This window comes from Pagrus major, chromosome 16 (genome assembly GCF_040436345.1).
Source record: "Pagrus major chromosome 16, Pma_NU_1.0".
In the NCBI taxonomy this organism is placed as follows: Eukaryota; Metazoa; Chordata; class Actinopteri; order Spariformes; family Sparidae; genus Pagrus; species Pagrus major.
This window is the reverse complement of record NC_133230.1, coordinates 14,923,492-14,951,041: the sequence shown is the minus strand read 5'-3', so window position 1 is coordinate 14,951,041 and position 27,550 is coordinate 14,923,492. Positions and strand designations below refer to the sequence as shown.

The following is a 27,550-nucleotide window of genomic DNA, read 5'->3' as shown; positions in this document are numbered from 1 at the left end:
GGGATCCCCCTGGAGGCTCTGGCTGAGTAAAGTTCTGTCTACCTTGTGCAGCGTGCCTCCATTGTGACACTGACCCAGTTAAGTTTCGATTAAAGGATGGATGAAGTTTTATATTGGCCGTGCCATTGATTTGTGAGTAAATCTGCAGTCTCAGTACCTTTTTATATATTAAAGCATAATCAGAGCAACCTTAGAACCATGATTGAGTATAGTCAGGCATCAAATTATGCTTTAAATCATACTTAATCATAGCCTGACCCAGACCCAGAAGAGCAACCAAAATCAATTACTGTATGTTGGCATTTGAACAGAGATAATGTCTGACTGGAAAATCAGCATGGATTTCTATACCCGCTGTTAATATTCGCTAGCCCATCGAGATCACTCATAGATATTGTTTTGTAGTCAGTTTTTATGTCCTCATCAGTGGTTGAGGTGAAGTAGATCTTCAGTCTGTTCCCATGGGCATCCTCACTGCTGTGTGTTTGTGTGAGGGGTTATATGGGGTGAGGCAAGCCAATGCAGGAATACCATAGAGCCCTATAAGCCCCCACTGGGCCTGCATGGATTTAAGTCGCAATCCAGCAGTAGCAACAGTGAGCTGTTAACTTGACGGATTCCCTTCGGCTGCTGTGGGCGCCTTGTTTACCAGCAACAGCGATTGTCGTGAAACATTGACCCTCTTCAATGAAAAATACAACGTACCAATTTCATGCAATTCATCTCCCATTTCCCACGCCTCCCCTCCTTTGTGCATCTCTTCTCCCAACCTCATCTTCTCAGCCCTGCTTCCTCTGAGCTGTGAGGCCTGTGTGAGTAAAACACCACCGGCCCATCCATCTCCCTCTCCTCTTTAACAAGCCCACCTGGCTTCTTTCTTCATGTACCCACCATGTCTGCACCCTGAGCTGTAATTGCACAGGCTAATGATGCGTCAGAACTACATAATCCAGGTCCTCTGTGCCAAATAAACGTGGAAATATCTCCCCAACATGTTTCCATTATTGGAGCCAGCTGAGAGGCTTGGGCAGAGCCTGTCCCTCGGTGTCTGTGGTTTGACTCTCTTTCCCTTCTCTCTCTCTCTTTCTTCTTGTCTCTGCATGGTGTAAACTCAGTCCTGCAGGCTGTTTGGAGAGTTCCTCTGCACAGTTTAGACAGCAAGGCATGTTAATGTTGTGCATTGCTATCAGCAGCCGTTATCATTACAGCACCAAGCAGATGGTGCGGGGCAGGAGCTGCAGCCACGCTACATGCCCATGTTTGAATATACTATTCATTACGGCACAAGAGAGGCAAGGAATTGGAATCCAAAACCCCATCCATCAGCATTCATCTGTCATTGGCAATTACCATCAGCTACTGGTAATTGCATATGGCAGGCATTGCTTGTAATAATGGATGTGCTGGTTATGTTACAGTACATGGATACTTGGGTTGGGCCTTGAAGCCACGGGGAAGAAGCTGAAACTCATGATTAGACTGGTAATCGGAATTGGAAGGCGTATAGTTTTAAGTTAATTTTCGTGACATTTACAAGAGATCCCTGAGCTGCACAACACATTGTCTTCTGCATACAAATAAGCACACAAAGCATACACAGCTCACATCTTTTCCCTGTACACCATGAGTGAAAAAACAACAAATAGCTGCAGAACAATTCAAACACTGTTCATTTGAAGATTTGATTATAGCGAGTTGTGCTCTCTTCTTTTCTCAAATTTAGTTTCACATAAAAAATCTTTTGATTTTTCCAGTTGAACATTACTTCAAATATTTTGATTTGCTTCATAAGAATCTCAATTTGGCCTAGAAACCCTGATTTCAGTGCTGTGAAAAGGCAGAGTAAAACACCCGGTTGAATTAATAAGTTACTTTTACTGAGCTAATAGAACAAATGCCAGTTTTGTACTGTCTCAAATCCCAGTGGTAAGGGGAAACCTATGAACAGGGGAACAGACTTTCTCCATCGACTGAATGTCCATCCGTTCACTCTTGTTTTACCCATGTTTATCGCTCTCCTTCTTCACCTTCTTTGCCTCTTTTATAAGCGGGGTCTTTTTCTTTTGCAGTGTAGAGATTCCACAGTTATTCCAGTCATTCCTCTGTTACCTGAGGATAGCGACCAGGGAAACCAATGCCTCTTCCTGTTTTGGTTGCGCAATAATAGACGCACTTTGTGCTGTAATTTGACCTTCGTTGTTCTGGGAAAAATCCAGAAAGAAAGTTAAGCTTATAGGGAACCAATCTATATGTGGATGGTGTCATTTTTTAACGGCTGTTCCACTGTGCAATCCGTATTTTCTACAGAATGAAAATTTAAAGTAAAAAAAAGTTGTCTATTGCCGGTTTAAGTAATTTGGCTGTCCTGAAGAAAGATGGTTGTGGCATCAGAGAGGGAAACTGTTGTTAAAGGATGTTAAAGTCTGGTGATATTTTATATTTTTGTTTTTTGTCAACATATCTCTTGAGAAGCCCGACATAAAAAACAAAATGATCCTACTAACAAGTATTGTGTGTGCAGCCAAAGCTTGATATAGCTTATTTCTCTTTTGCTTTATGAGTTTTTGCATTGTTTTCCAACAACTACCAAAAACATGTCAGTGAGCCACATTGAATGAGAGTGTTATGGTTCATTTTGAGCTGATCCCGCATGCACCGTCTTACTGTCGTAATTACTCACTTGTTCACCAATTATGTATTAATGCACAGCTGAAAATAGTCCCAACAAATGCATTATTTACTCCTGTTTGAGTAATGTTTGCAGAGAACCACAGTGCCCAACTGTCTTAGGAAATTACTGTGGCTTTTTAAAGTTAAAACTAAATATTTGGGTCTGTTTTTTCAATATTTACATCTTCAGTCGGATCCAGTGGGCTTGAGGCTGAGAGCTACACACAGGATTGTTGGTTTTTCGTCTTTTCATGGAATTTGTTGACGATAGAAAATAATTTTTACAACCTTGGTCTTTAACATGCTAAGTCTGCTAACAACCCACATTTCACTTGGAGGACATTTACTGCCAGATGGTAAGTTTCATTTTATCTTATAAAGAGTTCACTCGCTTCTTCGATAGCAGGTGGGTGGGTCATTCTTTTGGCCATACTAAATGCAAATGTCTCCCTCAAACATGCAAATCTATGCAAAGTGCAGCAAGATCTAGGAGTTGATGCAAAGAGGAGAACTGCAGAGCTGGCTCAGATAGATCCACGTCCATTTTCACTTTAACTTGCTAAATCTTTATATGAGAGGCTGAGGCGCGATTGTCAGATGAGCTGGTGCCTTCCTCAAGGACGCCATGATCTTAGTTTCTTGGGTAACGAAACCAGTTCACTCATTTGCTGTGCAGGCTAATTGTCAAAATCCTACTTGTTTGCATGACTGAGATGGACCATTTTCTGAACATAGACGTCGGGCTTCAGGGAAGAGGGGCATTTGGTTTACTCCCACACTGCATTCAAAATCATAAAATGAATGTGTGAGAGCTCTTATTTGCATCGAGCCTGTGCTTTTAAAACATGCAGGGGTGTGGACAAGTGCTCAGTTCATCTCAGATTGGTACAGTCTGCTTCATAGCCCACAATGAAATAATTGCCTTTGTTTAGAAAACTTAAAATAGTTTGAGTTACAAAGCTGCATTCCCTCCTCGTTTTCAGAAACCTGTCTTGACATTTCAACAATGTCGGCCTCTTTTCTCATGCGGAGTGGTGGTCTGCGACCCTTCTAGCTCCAGGTGGGATTTATAAAACCACCTTTGCTCTATCTGACGGCGGTGACCGAGACTCTTGTCTGTTGCATTCAACCTTTTCCCCCGGCTGCACTCTGTTTAACACACCCTTTCAGCCACTAAAGTTCACTTTTCTTCCTCTGTCTCTCCAACTTCTTTATCTTTCATCATCTCTCCTCTGCTGTCTGCCTCTGCCTTTCTCTAATGTGTCTCTGTCTTTTCTCACCTCCTCTATGCCTCCATTATTTGCTCTCATCCTTATCATTACCCCCTTTTTTATTCAAAATCAGACGGATGATCCTGACAGTCCTCATTAATTGTGTATGATAGCGTTAAGTCTCTAAGCACTCAGATGGGTCACACCGTTTGGAAGACAGACGAGCCGATATCAGTTAATGTGACACTTTAGTGCCTTTCTGCATTAGACCAGTCCAGCTGCCCTCTCCATTTTTATTTCCCTTTTCACTCCCACCCTCCCTCCATTCCCCCCCTCCCCACTTTCCCCAGAGGACGACTGTCAGTTGCTCTTTCTCCTGAGCCATAGATAAGGAAAGGAAGGCTTCTCTAATGTGACAGTCCATAACAACAGTGGGCTGTCAAGCCAATAAACCACTCTTTGTTGCCATAAGGACAATGACTCAAGTGCATTTTGGGTAACCGCTTTTGTCAGGTCCAGTTGATGATATTTTCATAATGAACAAGCTATGTAATGCATTCTTGAGTGCCTATTTAGAGAAAAGTGTTGATAAATTATGCATCGATTTTTATCCATCAAGCCTAAACTCAATGTAAAATGTATTCTTCTATGATGAGCAATCGCTATCGTTTTGAGGACCTGGGCCCTACCGCAGAGTTCAAAATGGCTAATAATTACAAGAGTAGTTTTGTAAATGGCAGGATACCACCCCATTAGACATAGTCCATTCCTCAGAGCCAAGAGGCAAGACAAGGTTGATTTTCATTGAAATAGATTGGTTGATGAAGCTTAGATCTCCTAGGCACTGGCTAATTAGAGATGCAAAGACCTGAGTTTATTAGCAGTATGGCAAAGTGCTTGCACTGCGGCTACAGTGAACACACCTCAGGGATATCAGTCACGTTAAACACATCCTCGCTTCTTTTACATCAGACAGCCAGTATACTGCACAGGGCTCTAATTGGATCTGCTCTCACGTATAGATGAGACAAGGCCATGATGCCTCGCCTACTCACGCCTTCGACTGTGAGCGGGCTTTATTTCATTATAACTCTATGTTGAATAATATCATGGCAACCATTTCTGATAAGGCTAAATGTAATTTATTAACCCTCTGAACCCCACGCAATTTTTTTCTCCTTACAGTTTTCCTCACTGTAGGCCCTCACTTCTATGGAATCATATCTAGAAGTAAAGTGAACTCGACTGTCTTTTGTGCAGTGTAACATTAATAATGCCAACCCTTAGTAAATAATAAAACAAAGTTGAATTTCTTTGATAATTTATTTTACAACAAAAGAACAAATGAAGGAAAGTGTTTAAAGAACATTTTGTGAGTTGCCACAGTATAACCAATAAAGGAATAAAGGGGGCTCTACATGCTCCACAGGCATTAACAGCCTGCAGTTCAGTTAGAATTTCACTGGTGGTAATTGATGGCTTCCCTGTTGTGCTGAGGAGTGCAGAATTGAATGCTTTATTTGAAAGAGACGCGTAGAATAAAGTACTCTTTTTTTTTTTTTTTCTAAAGTACTTTTTGGGCCTTTTTATGGCTTTATTGATAGGACAGCTTAGAGATGACAGGATGAGAGAGGGGGGGGGGTGATATGCAGCAAAGGGCCACAGGTCGGAATTGAACCCCGGGCCGCCGCAGCAAGGACAAGGCCTCTGCACATGGGACGCCCGCTCTACCAACTGAGCTAATGGGCGCCCCAGAATAAAATACCTTTGTTAAATATCAGTGTATTTTTTTAATTTTAATTTTTCTTGACCTTTTTTTTTTTTTTTTTGAACAGCCAATTTGGAGAATAACAGCCATATTGAAAAGCTACCGGATATATGTTTTAAATAGCCATATGCAGGTATAGCCTACATTTAAAATGTCAATAAAACACAAAAAATCCAAATGCTTTGGTCCTCTATGATTTGCTTTTCAGTCCTCACGTCGAAGTACCTTTGGGCAAGATACTAGACCCCAATTTGCTCCCGGTGGCTCTCCCATCAGTGTGTGAGTGCCTATGCATGGCTAACGCGCCTGATGAGCAGGTGGCACCTTGCATGGTAGCCTTTGCAACCGGTGTCTGAATGTGTGTGAATGTGTGAATGCTGACTAGTGTTGTAAAGTGCTTTGAGTGGTCACTCAGGTTAGAAAAGCACAATATAAATACAGTCCATTTATGATGTAGTATCAAATTATTTTGCTGTCATTCGATTAGTCAATTATTGTTACACATATCCCTGACACCGTTATTGTTAATCTTTGATCTGACACCCAATGTCTCTTTCTCTCTGCCTCCTCGCTCAGGTGTACCCGGGGTTAATGGTGACTGCCGGCCTTATCCACTATGTCCTCAACCTGCTCCACATCACAGTCCACATCCGAGATGTGTGTGTCTTTCTGGCCCCGGTGTTCAGCGGTCTGACCGCCATCTCCACCTTTCTACTGACACGGGAGCTATGGAACCAGGGTGCAGGGCTGCTGGCGGCCTGCTTCATTGCCATCGTCCCTGGATACATCTCCCGCTCCGTCGCTGGCTCCTTCGATAATGAGGGCATCGCCATCTTCGCCCTTCAATTCACCTACTACCTCTGGGTATGTACACGGAAGACATACACCTATAATACTGTTTGTTGTTCATAATAAGGAAGTGACAGTTTATATTTTTCCTTTTGTTAGGAATTGGAATATAACCCAGAAGTTTGTCAGCTTTTAAAGCGGTTTAAGTTCAAACAAATATGTCAAAACTTCTAACCCAGTATAGAGAGCTCAGTGTGTTGTTCATTTTTTAATGGACAGGCTTTATGTTGCCAGAAAAGTAGCACTATTTTCAATCTTACTTGGCCTCAGATGTTGAATTATTTATCCACAGCCTTGAATCTTGAAGCACAGCTTTGCAGAACATTTGGAGCCCAGGAAGCAGCCTTCTGCACTGTTAAGCCTTCACAATACTTTTTTTTTTCAAGAGTAGAAAAAAATCTCCAGTCAAAGACTGAATAGACCCCCTCCAATTAAGTCAGGGAACACATCAGGTTATGTTTACCCTACAGGGCAGTTGACCTTGCACCATCTAATGTGTTCAGATTTATTTATTTATTTATCTTTAACAAAACATGTATTCCAATATGAATAAAGATTCAATGTTTGAGGGAGTGCAAAGAATTTTTAAAAGTGATCTTCCACGGCAGGTGAAGGAAGGAGCATTTCAATTGCAAGATGTCTGAAACACACTTCTCACTGAACCTCAGTGTGGCCGCTCTTTTCAGTTGCATCAGCAGCCACCTTACTGCCCGCAGCTATCTTACTTTGACTGCAGCGTGTGTGTGTGTGTGTCTGTGTCTGTGTGTCTGTGTGTGTGTCTGTGTGTGTGTCTGTGTGTGTGTCTGTGTGTGTCTGTGTGTGTCTGTGTGTGTGTCTGCTCCGCTTTGCAAATAATTTTATCAGCTTCCCTTTCATTCTTGTTATTGGAGTTGACCTTGACAAATATTGAGGTGTTTTTCTGTTCTGTGTTGAGCTGCATCCGTTCAGTGAAACATGCTTTATTTTATTCATTTTTTTTACTTTAAAGCTCGGAACAGGATTTATGTGAAAATGAAAATGTGGTACGGAAACTGGAGATGGAGAATAACACAATATTTCCAAATAACCAGCTTAATGGAAATGGAAGTAATCAGCTCCTTCTTCTTCTGTTTAAGCAAAGAGGTGGGTTAGTGCCATGCTAGTGGACACTGTAGGCAAGCATCAGGTACTGGAGTGACAAGGAGCCAGTGGAATATCCTAAAAAAAAATTGAACCATTTGCAGAAGTGTTATTGTGCATGCCGGCTGCTCTGCACTGGAAAGACATGCAACATTTCCCTTTTCTGTCATTAAAAACATTGTGTTTAAATGAATAGATGCAGACAGTACAGGATGTACTGTTGAAGGTAATGTTGTTTCTGCTGCTGAGGCTAGAGAGGATTGTTTGAGAAAAACTGCAGATACTTTAATGACGGGAAGTAATAGTTTTGCATTTAGATTACAGTGGGAATACTTCTTATAAATTTATTATCATCTCATCGAGTCTATAAAAATGTCAATGGACAAAATTGCCTCATGTTCCTCCAGACTGCTAGACTGTAATGTAAAAGGTGCCAGGTTACAGTGAAGCAATTACAGTCAACGATGCACTGTGAAAGACATTCACACCTGCAGTGTTAACCTGCTCAGGAGCAGGTGTCAAATGAATATAGTTTTCAGTTAGTCCAAATTTGATATTGTAGATTTCATCAGTGTGAAAGACTAAATTGATTGAATGGAAGTGATATGCAAGGAGCAGCTTTCACTGCTTTCATTTTATTAAAACCGAGCCTGCAAGGAGGGAAACTCTCTCACTTATAGGGCCTTCCCCCATAACAAGCATGTAACAGAGAGACAATGGCTGGTATTTAAATGTATTTTGATGTTATACTGTACAATCACCTATTGTTTGCATTGGTTCGCTCCTTGCAAAAGCATATATGTGTCTTATTTGCATAGATCCTGCTGCTCAGTTTGCTTTGCCAAAGGACATACTGTTTTTTTTTCTCCCCCAGTTCAGAGGCTTTAGCAGTATCTAGAAAAGATTATTACATGATTGGATGCCGCAATCCTATTGGAGCCAAAAAGGGCTCATACAAATAAGCCACATGTCCATTATTGACCAGCTGTAGCTGGGTGGTTCTAGGGAGACTTATCATTCATGGCTGGTTGGTATCAAGAGTCACAGAAAAATAAAAACCACAGTTCTGTTTAAACTTACTTTGATTATTTTTTCATCAAACCTGCAGCGCTCAAACATGACCGCCTGTAGCACTTAAAAAAATCCCCTTCCTGCTAAAAGCAGCGCAAGACCCACAGGAGTCCCACTCCTGTGTATTTGGAGGCCATATAATGTTTCTCATCAACATTCAGGATTAATGTTCCGTCTCAGCTCATACTTTGGAGAGTTAATTGCTGCACAGCACACAGTAACAGATTCTGGCTTCAGTTAAGTCGAAACTATCCATGAAACAAATGCAAAGACATGATCATCACAGATGTTTACATATTAAAATTGAGGTTGTCTCTTGATGTTGTTCACATCGCCTGTGAATGCTTAAAGACATCTCATCATGAGGGGCTTCAAATGAAACATATTTGTTGTAGATGCTGCAAAACTCTTGATCTACATACTGTTAGGCAATTAACAAATGTAAATGGAGGTTGTTAAAACACAGTTGGAAGTGAGAAGCACTTTTGGTTTTCCATTTTTACTTTAAATTTGCAATTCAGGGTTTTCTGTTTCCGGGCAACTATAGATATGTATGTTTGTATAATTTTGCAATTTGCATACCTCATTTAACTGTCATTTGAATTCTCAATGGAAGAGTCCTCCAGAGGCAGAAATTTGCTGAAAGTAGCGGCGCCCCATGTTAGAGAGGCCAGTGAGCAGGAAAACTGGCACTCTACCCATTCTCATCCAAGGGTGTTTCAGTAAGTGAACAGAAAAGAGCTTTCATTATGCACGCCACAGGCGAGTGGATATAGTAGCTCATAGGCTATTTGTCCAATTTTTATTTTACCTTCAAGGCGTTGATCTCCCTTTATGCTCCAGCATAAAGACATGCTGCGCGGTAGAGACTTTCATCCAGGTAAAAGTAGTGATGCAGGTATTTCGTCATGCCATGCCTCACTGCTGTTTGTCACAGTGGAACAGGCTTGGCAGTATAGTAGCCGCCGGGTTGAAATGGACCTTTTTATCTGTCCAAGGATTCAGCCATCCTAGGTTATGTCAGTTTGTCAAATTGTGCATGGATATATCAGTACATGCAGTTTCAAGGTAGTGTGTGTCACTAGGCTGGAATGTGCTCGCCGACAGCTCTGTGGCCCTTATTTGAACTCGTTCACTGTCAGTGATCTGGCAATGACCGACAGTTTAGTGTCCAGGTGGCTGGCTGAGCATGCCTGTTGTGTCTACAATTTAAGTCCCGATACAACATTAAACTGCCTCCGTGTCTGTGTACCGGCTCAGCGGAGTGAAACCAAACCGCTTATGGTGTCACTCGCGGGGACAGTTGACATCCTTAAACATACAGTGCATATTGGGGAGCCAAACATATTTAGTAAATGTATTATACATGTTTATAAAGGCTTCGACATCTACAGATAAATACAAACCACAAAGAAATTGATTTGCTTTCAAGAGACGCTATATGTCACCAGCATCGCAAAGAATTTAGGAATAAATTTCAAGATTAGTAGAAGTAGTTAAGGCTAACAACCCACACATAGAGGCCATTTACACCAACATGCACAGATGTTAGCCTCAGAAAGGGAGCTAATATTGAACAAAGTCAATACAACTCTAATGTTACCATACCAACACTAAACGAGACAGTTGGCTCTGCTAATTTATGTTAGAATTGGCAAATAAAAAGTTAGGAAACAACAGAGAGTGAGAAAACGTTGTTGAGATGTGGCATATTGAGAGAGCTCAGTAGCATGGACTGCAAACCTTGCACAGAGATGCAGATAAGTTATCTGAATATAGGGTGAACTTTAGGTGAACTGTGTCTCTGCCATGAAATCTGGATGAACTGCATGATAGAATAATACTCTTTGTGCTGTTATCGGTAAGATTATGAGTGAGTGATCTTTTTACAATCGAACTACAAAGCAAGTAATCACTGCCTGCGTGGATGTTATTCGCAAATCTTGAGAACTGTTCATCCGATCTATTCCACATTTGGCAGATTTGTTGTTGTTGTGGACCCAAGGAAGTACAGTGTCAAATTTGGTGCAATTTGTGCAACACATTTATTATTAATGAAGCTTGAATAAACATCGAACATCCCTCTGCACCAGTGGGGGCTCCGCTTCAGCGCTCTGGCTTTATGGCTCTGCAGACTGAAGCTGGGCTTACACCTGATCTCATGGGGAAGCAGACGTAAACAAATCGGAGATTAGCGTGGTACAACAACTTGCATGAGTAATGCGTTGCAATGAGAAAAATAAAAAGCTGAAGTTTAAACAAGTCTAGATGAGTAGGGAGAGGCATTTTTTCTATTTTTCAGCAAGAACTGGAGGTGAGATTTTTTAAGTTTCTGTCAACAGTAGCATGCTAGCTAACGTTGTTTGGGGTTCGGCTCGGACACTGCTGATGTAATCATCCAGATTTTAAGTCTTAAAAATCAAACATGTTTGATATTATCGGGGCGTGCCCGATGAGTCTGTGAGCAGTTCAGGAGGCTTAACACTGGATCTGTAGACCCCTCACAATCTGTGCCGAACAGCATGTTTTGAATGGGCACTGCACTACAACTTTGATATAATATAATATAGACGACACCAATGAGTACATCATGGCAGCCTCTGGATGTAGATCAGTTTCTTGTTTTCACAGCAGGTATCACATTACAAAACCTTTTATTAGACATCTTGGTTTCTCAAAGGTTGACAGGAGAGCCATTATCCTTCCAGACTGCTCCCATCCAATCATTTTTTTCCCTTAATACATCTCAGGTGTTTTCCTTCTGTGTCATCTGAAATCACTTTTTAATTCTGCCGGACTCATCGGAAACTGCCGCCATAACCATTTATCCCAGCAGGAAATGTGTATTAGGGACCTCTTTGTCTCTGCACCATTAAGATTGCCTCTTGTCATCCTGTGCGTGTGATCAATACATCTCCATGTGAGGCAGGTGTTCCTCGCAGCAGCCATCACTGCCTCTCAAGGTGATGTGTCATCAGTGAAGCAGTGCCATCGGAAAAACTCCTCATCCACTCACCTAGCACCTCTCACGTCCTCTGTTCTATTTGCCAAGGGCCCTGAAAAACAATCATCCAAGCCATGCTCCACTGCTTCCCATTATCAGTCTCATTTACCCACATTTGTCTTTGCGTTTTCCTTTCCTCCTCTCCATCTTTCTTCCATCTCGTCTCCCGTTTAATTGTCTTTGTCTTCTTTTGTCCCTGCCATTGTTTTGCTCTCACCATGTTCTGCTTTCTGTCTCTTCGTTCTTGTTCCCCCTGCCTTGCTTTCTCTTCCTATATCTCATTATTGCTCATTCCTGTCTTCCGCTCTCTTCCTGTCTCTTCACCCGCGTCCTCTCCGCCACACGGCAAAAATGCACAAAGCCATTCTCTCAAGTCTCAACCCAATCTTCATTATCCGACTCCTTCATTTTATCCGCTAATAACCCATTCAACTCCGCTCGCTTAATCTCAGTGTTTACCCCCCCTCCCAACACACGCACACACCCTCCCATAATCTATAATTGAATCCTCTCACACCCAGGAGAGCTGCTCTTTTTAACACCATAGCTCTACGTAACATGAAAACACACACACACACACACACAATTGTACTGCCTCCCTCCCTTGCTCAAACCCCAAGCACCATGCCTACATTGTTGTAACAGTAATTCCACTCTTTCTCTTGGCTCACATTTAATTAGCTGGACTGGTATCGCACTGTGTGACTTGTGCGTCTTCACAAAGAGAGTTTCGGCTGGGAGGGCAGTTGGAGGGGGCGGGTTGAGGCACCAGTTGAACACGGTTTGCACATGCTTCTGAAAAGACAACACAAGGCTGCAGGCTAGCTTTGGGCCAGCTTGAGTGGAAATATTGTCTGAGGAGAGAAGGCAGCAGCTTGTACAGTATCTGTTGTCATCCTAATCTGTCACTGTGCTTGTTTTCACTTGTAAACAAAGGAAGCAACATGGAGCCATTTATGAGGAAAGTGTTTTTGTGGCTGTGCCTTTTGGCAGTATACACTCAGTTGCCAGTTTACACCTAGCTAAAACTGATGCAGTTTATTAAACAGCTCTGCATTGAATTTTACCTTAATGGCATTCAAAAAGTAAAGTTTTAGAGGTTTTAGAAAAGGTGTTTATTTAACTTCATGGTCATATTGAGGCTGCAGTTTGTGGAGCTGTTTAAATAGTGTTGCATAATGAAAGGTGTTTCTAATAGGACTGCAAAACATATCGTTACAGCATCAACATCTTAATGTTTGTGTGCGCAATAGTTAAGTTGGAAGATGTGCGATGTAAAGTAAGGCAAATCAATTCAAACATACCGTGCTTTAACATTTTTGTTGCTTGATGCAAAAGGAAAACTCGCACAGTTCTCATTTTCCATGACTAATCTACAAGAGAGGTCTGTCTGATATAACATAATTTAATCTGATTTAAGGGTTCTTGGATACATGGGAATGTGTTGCTTGTGAGTGACACGACGGCTCTGCATGCACAGCGAACAATCAATCACAATCATTATTGATCTATTTATCAACAAAAGCAGACAACAAAAATTGAACCTTACAACCTTTATGAAAGGAGAATTTATTACAGACTGTTGTATTGGACTGCATTAGATTGAGCTAGATGTAGCTAATAAACTGGCTACTAAGTGACAAAATAACTAAATAACAACTTGATATTTTTCTTTATTTTTACAGAAGTAGGTCAATACTGTATATTTTCCTTCAACCCGTTGCTCCAGAAGACCTTTAAGCGACTGACAAAAGTATAGGAGCTGATTCTGTCAGTCAATCCTTCATTGTATGAGTTGACTCATGTAAACGAGTGATCTGTCAGATCTATTCTACTTCTGCAGTTGTCACACTGTGCACTCAGCTGATGAAACTCAGTGACAGAAAATGTAGTTCTTCGTATAAAAACTCAGTTACACTTTCAAAAGAGCAAAGTGTGTCTTCATACTGGACTTAAACACAGTGTAATTTCTGCCAATATGGGGTCTCTCAATCAAAACAATGAAAACAAAAGACAGTTTTGTGAGATTGTCGGAGTTGTTGTCTTCATTGTCAAACAGCCACCTAGGCTGTTTAAAATCCGACCTGACTAACGCGAAATGTAAAATGTTCACATATTGGGTCATAACGTTTTCTTCATGTTATGTTTCATCACGTTCCCCGACGTCCTTCCTCACTCTCTGATGTATTGTGTAATGTTTACCTGGAAGCTGTAGCAACAGTAAGTAATGCAAGTACATAACCAAACTAAATATATAACAATGGTGTTGTCCTTTTTGACACTTAAGATATAACGTGAAATATTTCCGCATTTAAGTACAAAACCAGGAGTAATTTGGGCTATAATTGATGTTGGGGTGAACAAGTAGACAGACAGTATGTACTTCAGACAAAATTGAAAACAATCACCAAGCACCCCATCTAGCCTAGAGAAACACATCTCATCTGACTGGGGCTGTAGTCCTGTGAGGCCGACCTAAAGAGAGCAGCAAGCCCCTAAAATGTGGCCGTTTCCCCATTCCACAAACAAATATTCCACCTTCTTATAGGACAGAAATATATAAATAGGTCACTGCTTACCTACTTACTGTGGCCCACCTCAACACAGGGAAAGCACTGCATCAAGACAGTTTATTCTTGTCTCAGGTATTTCTGCATGCGCCTATAGTATGAAGCTGTGTCAGTGTGCAAGTGTCTATCTGTGCAGTTGATTGATTGGTGATGAATCCAGGGGTCTGTCTGTGACGCTCTGCTGGGTATGTGGGCGAACCCACCTTGGTCCAGCGATCATCGATTCTCCCTCATCAGCAAATCTCAGCCATTGCTGGATGCAAACGAGCTTCTTGACAACCCCCCTGTCCTCCCTTGTCACTGACTCTCGCAGAGTTTGATGATTTGAAAGGTCACTGTTTAATGCATCTTTTATTCTGGGTGTGTGTAAGTTTTTATTGTCTCAGTGTGTTTATAAATGTTAATGCATACACTTGCCAACTTTATCAGCCTGTGGCGAGGAACGAGAGCTTGTTTACAAGATGTTTTCATTGGTCTTGTCTGAACCGCTCTCCTCTCATCCTCTCACCACAGCTGTGCTTCCTTATCGACTGTGATCGCAAAGCTCCGATCATTAAACAACTTTCAAAAATACACAAAATATGCATTTTTGTCTCTTTCTAACCCATGTAAAGAGTAAATACAAGGTGTTACACATTTGTAGTTTCGACTATATGTCTTAACTTGCTCTAAAGTCTTATGATTCACAATGAAAAGACCACTTTTAATGAGGATCTAGTGTTGAAGTGTGGAGCCATAAAAACAATAGAGTGAATCTTTAGTACACAGGACAGCCTGCACCCACGCCAGACGGTAATTGACGGAGAGCACCTCGTCATTATCACAGAAAATGTGCAGTCTTTACTTTCTAGTGTCCCTGAAACAGAAACCAGAGGTCTCATGTCTTCTTTGATGTTAGCTAACACACTGCTGTGACTCCTGTATCATTTTGTGCTTCTTTTTCTTTCTCTCTCGTAGGTGAAATCAGTGAAGACAGGCTCTGTATTCTGGACCATTGGCTGCTGTCTCTCTTATTTCTACATGGTAAGACTATTCTTAATACTGTGGAGCACAACAGAAAATATTTGGCTCTTTGAGTACCACCAATATGACCAATATTAAAATACAGTAGTGTAGACCTACTCTATTTGGGTTACTGTTTTGCTTGCTCATCCTCAGTTCACTGTCATCAAGTTCAAGAGCTAAGTTTGTTGTGTTTTTGCACCTTCCATTGTACCTCCACTAACCATCTTGTAGCCTGTACTCTAGTGACTACAGTATAAACTAACCTTTGGCTGGATTAAACTGATGTGACTTAAGCATCTCTCTTGTAGCTGGAAATTGTAAGTCAAGACCAACATATTCTGCTCTGCAGTCTCCTCAAACAAAGTAAAATGTTAATTGAGCTCATATATCCATTTAGAACTTGACTTTTAAATATTTTGTCTTTTTTATATGCTTATTCGTGATTTGATTTGTTTTTAATTTATTATGTGTACTTTTGACACATTTCTCTTTTTATTATATGTAAATATGTGATGCATTTATGTACTTTGCTGCTATGCAACCAAGTTTTGGAGACAAAAACCGTGATTAAGTTAATTGTGTAGGGTTCCGTTTAATTTAGGTCATCATCAGTTCTGTGTCTAATTCTGCTAATTGGTTCCAGTTCTTATCAAGTCTTTTCCATTTCTTGTCCCATGGATCAAATCACAGTGACGTTATGCTAACAGTAACAGTCACTTCTGGGAAAACAGCTGGCGGTTGATTTGCATTGCAGAGATATGTGAAATTGGCAAACTTACTCATTTAAGTTGTCATTTTCAGCCATAACTGTAACGCAAAGTTTAAAGATGCATGGTTTAACATGGTGATCTGACCTATCTAACATTTCTACTGTGCTTATTTTATGTGCTATACTAGTTTTCTGGCCTCAATAACTACCCAACACAGACATCTCGTACTAACTACTAGTTTTGAGTAAACTTAAGCTGTCATTCCTTTTGTCTGTGGATTGACGGTCTCCAACGTAATGTTAGTTTTGTTAGTAATAAGATATTAAAGCATCGAACATGCATGTTTAGATGAATGAGATGTATTCACTTTGAAATAACATGAAAAAGGTAATTAAATTGTACGTAAGAGTTATTGTTAACAAACATTATGACTGGTTCTATTATTTCAGCCATCAAAGTATATGACAAGCAAAGTCTCAATATGTTTGTGCTGCTATAAACAAGTTAAAATGTAAAATAAATTATGCATGCATGAAGAACCTTCATTTTTTAAATTGACTATACTCGAGTTGAAGACCTTCGCACCAGCCGACTCTACAGTACTTTAATTACAAGAGTGGGCATCAAAAACACTGCATTCTCACACAGCGCTGCAGGAAAGGCTGTGTCATGTTAGTCGCACTTCCTCCCTACAGTGAAATTGTTGTCAGTACTTGCAATTGTCTTTTGTAAAGCACTAGCTCTGGCTCTGTTTTGCCGTTTTGTTTTTTGTTTTTAAACAATATAGCACTAAATCTAAACACTACACAAGCTAACCAAAACACAGAAGGTTCCCTGCCAAATCTCACTTTATATTTGGAGCTAGTAACCAATTCAGAACTAATTCTCGATAATTAACTCCTGAAATGATAGCATTAGGGCGTTTGTCCTCTGTCCAGCTTAAACATGGCAGTGCATGGAAAGGGGTGGAAGCTGTTGAGCCAGTGTTTTCTGCATTATTTATGAATTTAGGCAAAAGCCCATCAGGGGCTCCATGAGAGAGATGAGATAAAAAGACGATCCAGGCAAACTGCCTCAGCGACAGATTGTTTGTATGTGTGTGAGGGAGCATGATCGCCTATGAAAATCTCCAGCTTCTTGCTCATTTCAGGCTTAATCTCTGGTGGCCGGCAGTGAGACAGATATCAAATGAAACAGATTACCAAATCCAGCTTCATCGATCACACTGGGCCACAGCATCCGGAGAGGAGGAGGAGGAGGAGGAGGAGGAGGATGGTGGAGAGGATTCGAGAGAGGATAGAGGGCAGCTATGGAAAGATGAATAGAATAGGAGACAAAACGGAGGCTGGAGATAGGCCGAGACAAAGGAATGGAGAGAGGTGTGAAAAGATGAGGATAGAGGGAACAGAGAGATGGAGAGAAAGACAGAACGATAAGACAGGAAAGAGAATGTAATGTGATGTGTAACTTCCGCACTGTTCTAGTCGGCAGCAGTGGGAACATTGAGTCTTCTTCTTCCTCATTACTGCTATCTTTCCTTCACACCGTTTCTTCCCCTCTCCTCAGTGATGTGATATTCCTCTGTACTGTGTCTGCAGCCCACCCACTGGTGCAGATGAGACCACTGGCAGTGAGCAGCAAGCTAGGCTTGTATGTGTCCATGAACACCACCAACCTCCTGACCGCCCACACGGTCTCCTGTTGGTCCTGCACACAAGTATCACATGCACTCATTGACCCTTCCCTACTGTGGTCTTTTTTTACCGCCCTATCACCTTACACCATCAGTTTTATCAGGATATAGCCAAGGCCACATTTTCCCATAGTGCTTAATCGAATGTGACACTCGTAAAGGAGATACGGAGACAGAGAGGGAGGTCCCCTGCCTGGATATTGGCATAATCAGAGAAGAGAGGACAGAGAAGGATGAGATTAAGAAGAGGATCAGAGCATCAGGACCCCAGTGATGGACATGAACCACAGGAACCATTCTGATTTGCAGCACATCATACCTCTCTCATCCCTCCAGGGGTGAGGGTTGCGTGGGACGAGGGTGGAGTGAAGGGAAAAACCGGAAGGATCGCTGCATCAGAGGCATGGATCAACTGCTATTAATTCCCAAAGCTTTGGGTGACTAAACCCACATCGGTCCCCTCAAGCAGAGCTACCTGTAACATCATTTCATGCCAAAAGCTCTAAAATAACATGTCGAACATTGTAAACATTATCCACTTTATTCCAATTTCACATGATACCTTGGTGAATTATGGGCTCGACTTGTCACTTAACCAAAACAGCAGGTCACTAATCCTCTTTCTTAGAGTGACTGCTTTCATTTATTAATGAGATCAAGGTTATTGACTTTATCAAGTGAATAGTTTCCCTAGTAACCTCCCTAGGAAACATGTTGGATACCTGCCTAATATCAGCATGTTAACATTGTCATTGTTGGCATGTGGTTAGCATTTAGTTTGTGGCAGTAGACCTTTAGTCTTGTTTAATTAAAAGATAAAACTGCAGCTCTCATTGTGGTTAGAGTGAAATGCAAGCAGTAGTCTGGCCTGTGTCCAAGGTATAGCTGTGGGGCAATCACCATCTGACATCTGTGCAGACGTGCTACCTAACAATGGAAACTTCTGCAGATTCACAGAGCAGTCTGATGTAACTGCAACCTTTCTTATGACCCTTGATCATTAAGTGTCTTAGTTTTTATCTTAAAGTCTTCTTAATGAACTAGAAAATCACTGCTGGTATCAGAGAGGGCATAGCGAGTGAATAAACACAGAGAAACAGAACAAAATTCATAGTCTTTTGCCCAAACAAACAGACTGAAGCCCAACAAGAGCGCATAGACAGGCTGCAAACACACATACAAATGTTCGCACACACAGTATAAACCCCTTCTCCCTGCTGTGTTCTCTATATCCTCTTCGGAGTGCCCCGGAGGTCACCAGATAAGCCCCGTATGAAATGCAGAGAGCGATAACGGCTAAAAGACTTTGCTCCAAACATTTTCTGATTCCTGCCCTCAGCTGTTAGCTCGTGGCTTGGGCAGAGGGCTTGCTGTTAGAACCGTTATTTCAAATAGAGCTTGTTTTTGTGCACGTACAGACACACACAGCTTTGGTTTTTGTCATGGGCATTCATCTTTGTATTGTCCTCTAATGTTACCAGATGGCTGATTTCTCCCATTCTTTTTTTTCCACCAGTTAATTGTGCGCTCTGCTGGCACGACCATCTATTCTGTTAACTCCAAAAGTAAATCTGCTGTGTTCTACTTTAGAGTTTGCTGAAAAACAGATGCTAATACCACCTTCACATCATGTCGTAGTTTCCTTACTTACCATCTCACCTTGTCACATCAATTGTTGGCTAATATAATGACATTTCCATTAGCCTCACCTGTACTAAACCTGTGTTTAGAGCTAATTAGGAAATATCAGCATGCTGACATGTGTCAGCAGCTGTGTATATATAAGATGGTGAAAATGATACCCGCTAAACCTCAACATGTTAGCATTGTCATTACAAGCAAGTTAGCACGCTGATGTTTAGCTCACAAGGCACTGATAGCCTCAGAGAGCTGCTAGCATGGCTGTAGACTCTTAGGCTATTTTCAGACCGCCAGCCAAGATCCGTCTTTTTGGCATATCCAGATTGTTTCCAGATTGATTTTTAGGAAGTCTGGACAGCAAAAAAACAAACCACATTTGAAGGGGGATGGAAATGCCATTCATATTTTGAGGCGTATTCGTGTTAGGGTTAGTCACTTGCAGCGCAACACACCACAATAATGTAAAATCCAGTGACGGAAGTGCATCAGAGCGTGATTGTTTGATGATGGATCGATATTTCTCATGCCTTTGTGTTGGAAAGCTGTTGTTACCAGCATACGTAGTAACTGACGCTAACTTCATTACTACAACAACCCATGCTGATATGCTGGTGGTGTCTGAACACACAAATCCGAGCAATAACAGTGCGGACACTCCGTCTTACATATCTGATTTGAGAAACATTTTGGATTTGCCTGCGGTCTGAACATAGTTTCTGTCTTGTAAAGAAATGGATCAATTCAATTTGTTAAATAACACTAAATAGCAAACAAACATGGATGCTTTATGCAAGCTGAAGCCCATTACTGACTCAGTGTTACTTAACCCTGCTTTAATGCCAATTTGGTAAGTGGACTATTTTTAAGCACACATGGCACACTGGAAATTATATAACCGTAACACAAGGGTAAATGACTATTTGAGTGTATAAATTACACCAGTAATCAGAACTGCTGGTGTCTCCATTTTGAGTTTACCTGAACACTTTCAAATAGTGACCAGTGGACCATTTCCAGTCACCATCTTCCATCTTTCTGATGAGCCTCCTACTCTTTTAGCCAGTTAACCATCCAAAGGGGAAAGCAAGCCTCCAAATAATGTTGACTTTAACTCTCTGAGTCAGTAATGCACCTCACAAATACCAGGGAGTCTAGAGGGATCAATATTTTAAAGAGGCTTTTTCATTTGGTTTAGCCTGAGACACACTGGTGCTGTTGGCATGGTTTTTGTGAATCGACACATGCCATGATTTCAGAAACGTGCCTATTCACAGAATTTCACAATGCAGAGACTGTGTGACTTATTCATCTTGTCTTTGTGGACAAGTGTCCCATTGTATTGTATGTTTCTGACTGAGTTTAACAGCTCAGTGGCAGTGTGAAAGAGCTGGTTTTACTTTGTCTCTTATTCAGACACAGCATGTTCGGTCTCTTCAGTGGGTTGTAGCCACTTTTAGCCAAATGCAGAGGCGGTATTTGAATTGGATTTTCTCAATGTACTCTTTGTTTTCCTGACCATATCATACATACTCGCTAAATATTTATAAACCTACCTTGCAGATGTTTCATAGTTTTATAGTCACGAGGCCATGAGCTTTGAGCACTGTTTGCTATCCAGCCCCTCAGCCATTCAGCAACAGAGATGCAATCACCTGCCCCCGTGTCAACGCTGAAAATGAGTCTTAAATTGAAGTCATCTCTGGTATTCATAGAAGTTACGGTTCACGTGTTACTAATTGGCTGTCACCATCTGAGAGAACAGATGCAAAGCGGCTGCCAAAAGATGATTGCACCTAACCATTCAGCAAGGAGCCCATTTAGGTGTTTTTCTTTCCGTCTCTGTCTCCCTTAATGTCCCACATTAATACTTTTATCAATTAGACATGATGTGCTCCTTTTTCCTGTGAATTGCACAAGTGTAATGAATGCCCTTTTTATCAAACTCAGCAGGTGCAATGGGGCTCTTTCTGACAAGCTTCTTCGCAAAGGAGAACACAATTTGCATATACGCAAACCCCTTATCCCATTTAATTCCACCTCAATCTATTCTGTTGCTTTGTTTCACTTTCCAGCACGTTTTTTTCTTTCTTCTCTGTCTTGCTCTCTTTCTCTGAACACTCCTTTTTTTTGTATTCTTTCATTCTTTTGCTTTGCTCTCCTCTTTGCCTGTCTAGTGCTCTTACCGTTTCCATCTGCCCTTTGCAGTAGTCAAGTAGAGGCAATTGAAAACTTGTCAGGGATGTTTTTGTAGAGTAGTTTTTATTGCCCCCACATCCAGCGTTGTGAATACTTAGCGGACCTCAGTAACGGGTGAGGTATAATTTTAGTGGAGCTTTTTAAAGTTATTGGTGCGTCTCACAATTTTACGTCTAACATGTAAAGTATGATTGCATAGTTTTTATAGTTTCTATATAAGTCTGTTTTTTTATAGCTTTGTGCTTGTGTCTAATGGTGAAACAGCAGCAGCAGGATGTTTTTACGACCGTTCTTGAACGATTATACTCGAGGTGTGAGAGGTGATCTTTGTGCAGGGGTGTATGCATGTAAGAAGGGCTGCTTGTATGTATCTACTACTATCTTGATTGTTGACGTTTTAGACATTTTTAACTGAAAGTTACAATCATTTGATGGGTGAACGTTCTAAAATGTTAGGGTCAAGACATTTAGAAGACATAACCTAAGACCTAAATTGACAAAGTAACACCAAGTACAGCTCAGTAATCTAAAATGAAAATAATCACTAGTGGCAGCCCGAGAGTAAATTAATTCTGTTCTTTGAGGGCAGTGGTAAAATCTGAAGTTATGTTTAAATTAGAAACCTGATTCCAGTAAACCTCTTGAGTGTTGCCAGAGGTTAAACATTGATTGTGGTGGTCGACCTTTTGGGAGATTGGGGACTACAAATGGCACTGAATTCACAAGCTACAGTTACTTACAATTGCACATGAATGCACCATTGTGGCAGACCTTTAAATTGGCACTTTCCAGAGCTCTGGAAGCAAAAAAAAAAAAAAAAACACAACAAAGACTGGCATGGGGACCCATTTGGGGTTTGCTGCCTCAACTAATTTGACATATTGCTGCTGTTAAAAAAAGGCGTCTTGCACACTGCAGGGCTCCAATATTCCAAATTATTTAGTACACCAAAGTAGTGACGCTTCAGGCAAACATGCTCTTCATCAGAGCATGCACGGCACCATCTTAAAAACACGTGAGAAAAGTGATCACGTGAACAGAAAAACATAACAATGTGCATATACAAACATACAAATGATACAAATATGCAAATGATGTTGCAAATAGTCCCTAATAGTGAGATGATATACATAAGTGTTGCCTTCTAAAACAAATAAGTTTACGTTTCTATATGCATTGATCCCAACAAGGCTATCCTAAAAGGAAAACAGTGCATGAATATCTACAAGGCATCCCCACACTCGAGAAAATAGCCATGATACAGCAAAAAATATACAGTACTATATAATGAAATGTATCATCTGTGAAGACCATGTGTCTCCAAAACATCCAGAAGGTTTTTAAATGTTTATTTAGCTGACGAAGCCAAAGGAAAGAACCGTTAATCCCCCAGTTTATTTAAAAAATAAATAGATAATCAGGGCTGCACAGTTAATTGAAATATTATCAAAAGCTAATATGTCCAAGTGTAATATCCAAATCGCAGAAGCTGCAATTTTTTGATAAAGCCAAAATGCGTAACAAAACAGTATTATAATGAAGCACTGTAGTGCTGCAGAGATGTTCTGACCTACAAATCTTGTTCTCCAGATGTGAGAAAACAAGTTTGTTCGGCACAAACCCCAACAAATGTCACATCATCAGGATTTTAATTGTTTTTCTCAGTGTAAATTATTAAAACATTAGCCCCATTCAAACTGCCCTTTCAGTGCGTGAATCATGCGCCAATACTCCGCCTCGCCATCTGTGTGAAAGTTACAGATGCGGAGAGGGGGGGTGGCAGTTTCGCTGCAGCTCTGATCCACCTCCGGAGGTAGTATCAGAGCAGCAGCAGAGGCGAGACGGCGTCTGTGTGAATGGAAAATCTGTAGGCGCGGATCAGGGGTGTGACAATGGTGTTCACAGTCTGACAGCTAAACAGATCCTTCACTCATCAAATAAAAGAGAAATATCCCACACTTCAACCCACAAAGAAAAGTTACAGGACCAAACAACAGTAATGTGGTAACTGGTAGTGTCTCTGGCGACTTATATGAGGAAAAAAATACCGCAGTTATACGTGGAAACGTGTCTGTCATCCTGTATGAAACGACACACTGGAGTGGCTTTAAGACTGCACTGATTGGTTCAGCCTTCGTTGCGGCGATAATGCGGAGTCTCTGTGAAAAGGGCTTGTGATGCAAAAATAATCACTACCACTAATTGTGAATCATATCGCAATCTCAATATCTGTTAAAAAACACAAAAACAATCACAATAAGATTATTTTTACCACATCATGCAGCCCTCATTAAAATAGAGACATGTTTTTTATTGGACAGTGACAAAATGAGAAACCTATGGTGTCTCAGCTGGAGTTGGTTTCGAGCGGCTCCCATCACTGAGGCAAACCTGACATCTTTCCTGGAAAGCTAATTTGTATAATTTTAACAGGAAAGCCTTCACTCAGCAAGATTACCGCCTTCCAGGCAGTCAGACAAAATGTAGAATAATTGATCATATGAGCCAGTAGTTTTTAAATGAAGAATGTTTCAGATAAAAGGATTTCATCAGTCCTTATCGGCTGACTGACATGTTCTATGTGTGTGTGTGTTCCAGGTATCCGCATGGGGAGGATATGTGTTTATTATCAACCTGATTCCTCTGCATGTGTTTGTGCTGCTGCTGATGCAACGCTACAGCAGAAGAGTCTACATCGGTAAGCTACACACACACACACACACACAAACAGAAGCACAAGCAATTAAACCAGACAATAACTTTTAGTGTGTGACTGGATGTTAAAAACTCCCCCACAAAATGTACAGTAGCTGAAATGGAAACTGACTGCACCTCCAGTCGGCTCCCATTAGAATAGAAATGTACGCTATAAACAGACAAACCACCACTCCTTCGTATGTGTCTCCCAACATCGTTGCCCAGGAGTTTAACCCTGAAACGAGCTCAAATGCCCAGTCACGCCTGTGCTCATCTCTTGCAACCGTAAGCATTCCATCATCAGCAGTGCAGACATCCAAACCACCCACACACCACTTAACAGTAAATGCAGCCACCTGCTACCTGATCCTCTTTATTTTTTTTTTCCAAACACCAGAGGCAGAGCACTGGGGAAGAGGATAGCCTTGTTACTCCACAGAACATCCGAGTTTCATGGAGCACGTGGCAGCTCTGGCACATTATCCGTTGGCTCAGTCAGTCAGACCCTCTGCCATCCACACACCCTCTGTCAGCTTAGTCGTGAGCTCGCGTCAGGCACTTCTGTTGCGGTTGAGAAAAATGATACCATGTCAAGTATCATTTATACATGATTATATGTTCTACTCATCGTAACTGCAAAGCACAGTCTTTGAGAGCGCTGAGAATAAATGATGACCTCCTCACAGTGAGAGGGATTTGACCTACGTCTGCTCCGATTCTTCAACGATGAAATTGAAATGAAATTGTACTTGAGATGCCGTCTGATGAAGTGTAAAAATTTCAACTTGTCTTCATTGTTCTTCAAGAAATATGCAGCCAGAGCGTGATCCAGCGACCTCATGCACCTTTTGGTAGCAAAAGAGTTCGGATAAATTCAATTGTAGACATATTCTGTTTAAAATGTTCGGTCTCCTCACATTCTCTCCTCATTACATCCTTGAGCTCCTCGTTCCAGAGCCAGGTCTCTCAGTCACAACGAAGGAACGCGCAAAAAGGACAGAAAAAAGAAAGAGAAAAATCCGGGTTTAATAAAATGCCTCGCAGTCTATGTTCCCTCACAATTCATCTCCCTCTGTCTTGAGTCAATAGCAGATGTGTGAGAAAGAGATTGCTGAGGGCGGTCACAACTACTTCAAAAATGAGGCACACTCTTCAGGAAGAGTATGAAATCTTAATTAAGCTGGTGCGTCTGTGAATCGGTTCCCCCCAGCTACAAAGGTGGGAGTCGCACTGTTCTCAGCACTGTCGTCTCACTCCAGGCCTCACCGCCACACTGCGTCGAGCCAGCTCCCATTTTCTCAGTAAATGACATTAGATTAAGTATTTTGTATTTACTCCCTCTGAGGTGCGACAGTGAAAATCAATAGACTTTAAATACCTCTATTGAGGTTGATTTCCCTTAGTGAGACCCACGCTGGAGTGGTGGAACAGAATACAAGATTTTTTAGGAGTGTAATAGTTTATTTGAATTATTTGATGTCTTATCTGCTCTCTCTCTCTGTCTCCGTTTTTTCCCTCTTCACAGCTTACAGCACTTTCTTCATCGTGGGTCTGGTATTGTCAATGCAGATCCCTTTTGTCGGCTTCCAGCCAATCAGGACAAGCGAGCACATGGCTGCTGCCGGTAAGTCCCACCCTCTCTACATCGGGAGTGTCTGATCCTGCATTCCTCTACAAAGTTTCAGTATGAAATCCGATTAGAAAGCCTGTGGTAGTCGATCTTTTTGGTGTAACCTGGTTTAGCAAAAGCAAATGTGCCTAGCTGGTAGTGTTGTCACGATACTGATACTGAAATTTCAGTACCTTGAAAAATACCTATTCTATACCGATTTTGATTTTATCGGGAAAATTTGACACAACATTGAGGGAGAGAGAGATGAAATTTAAGATGTTTATTATAAGATAAACATAACAAGGCATGACGATGAGATACAAGTTTTCGTTGTAAGTATCAGAGAACAGCAGAAAGACTTTAGTAACCATTAAATATCACTATTTGTTCTTTTCTCTTTCGATTCAGCCTTTTGAAATAATCTGTGTCATCTTGCTGTTGGAGACGAGAGAGTGAGAAAGTGCAGCTGGTACTGCTGTATCGATACTTCAGAAAATGAGTACTGAATTTGTTTCAAATATTCAGTATCAATATGTATAGATATTTTTGCATTTAGTTTGTTTTTTAGCACTCGTAGGTGGCAATATTTTGGATTTAATCCCAATGCCAATAGGGAACTTGATAATGTTAATGAGGAAAAATAAGTTGGTTACCTTGCTCAGAAGTTGGAGGTGTGCAGCCTGTCGCCTGCAGCTAACTGGCTGCGCCTTCTTGTGTCATTACTGCCTGTTTTATATCAAACTGATGTAATTTTAATAGTGATACAATAACAACAGTGCTAAGTGCTAACCTCACTGACAAACATTGCATATCCTGGGCCTACTTTAATAACACAAATCAACTTGTCTTTCACCAGTGAAATGTTTTTATTGTGAAGCTGCAACAGCTGGAAATCTTTCCAACGTAATCTGTAACACTTGTGCTGCCACAAGTTTATTAACCGCTGGAAACATTTCCTCACTGTGGCAACTCTATGTTCAGAGTGGGATGATGAATTTTCCTCCTAAATGTATGACTCTGTCTTACCTTTCTCACAAAATGTCAGAGCCTCTACAACATGGCATAGCCCTCAAATTTACTCTTTCCTTTCACTCTCACCAGCCCCCCTCGCTGTGCACTACCTGCCACTAACAAAGTGGTCCACTAGCTGGTAACATAATGATAGGTTTAGCGGCTAAAAGGCCACATTTTTCCTTGATGACTTGAAGGGTGATTATTGGACTTGTATTCATCAGGAGGCAAAGAAACACAACTCCAAATGAATGCTAATGATGCTTTGTGTCGGCTCACTGTCTAAATACCCGACTGTGCAAGTAAATGCAGGTTTAATGCTACATTTACTTTTGTTGAATTACAGAGAAATTGTTTGCATTTTAACACTAAATCGAACATTCCTGTGTAAAGTTAAATCAAGTTTCTGAGCTGAATGTCTGTCTGGGTTTTGTACGAGGACACATTGATTCAGTTCGTATTTCACAGCTTCCAAGTCAACTTCTAACCTGCCCTGACCCTGACAACAAATTTGTGCTGCAAAACACAGGGGAAGGTTCAGGCTGACTGCTGTAATTCGCGTATTAAAGGGGTCACTTTACATAAGCCACTAGCTTGTTTTCAAAGCACCTTCCAGCACCGTGGATGCACACAGTTTAAGATAGGTTGGCTACGGCGGGAATTGAATCCCCTCTGACAGAGTTAGTCATGCTCTGTGTGTAGAACAACACAGGACCCTCTCAG

At 41.2% G+C, this 27,550-nt stretch overlaps 1 protein-coding gene across 3 annotated transcripts in view; it reads left to right on the top strand.

Moving 5' to 3' along the window:
• LOC141010154 (dolichyl-diphosphooligosaccharide--protein glycosyltransferase subunit STT3B) overlaps positions 1-27,550 on the top strand; it is an 88,003-nt gene that overhangs the window by 39,500 nt on the left and 20,953 nt on the right. For all 3 annotated transcript variants that reach the window (XR_012180179.1, XM_073483019.1, XM_073483020.1), the window contains exons 3-6: positions 6,226-6,513; positions 15,220-15,285; positions 24,106-24,205; positions 25,730-25,828. Coding sequence is in view for 2 of the 3 variants with exons in the window: in XM_073483019.1 (XP_073339120.1) it covers positions 6,226-6,513; positions 15,220-15,285; positions 24,106-24,205; positions 25,730-25,828 (553 nt within the window). In the remaining variant the exon portion in view is untranslated. The remainder of the gene's footprint in view (positions 1-6,225; positions 6,514-15,219; positions 15,286-24,105; positions 24,206-25,729; positions 25,829-27,550) is intronic.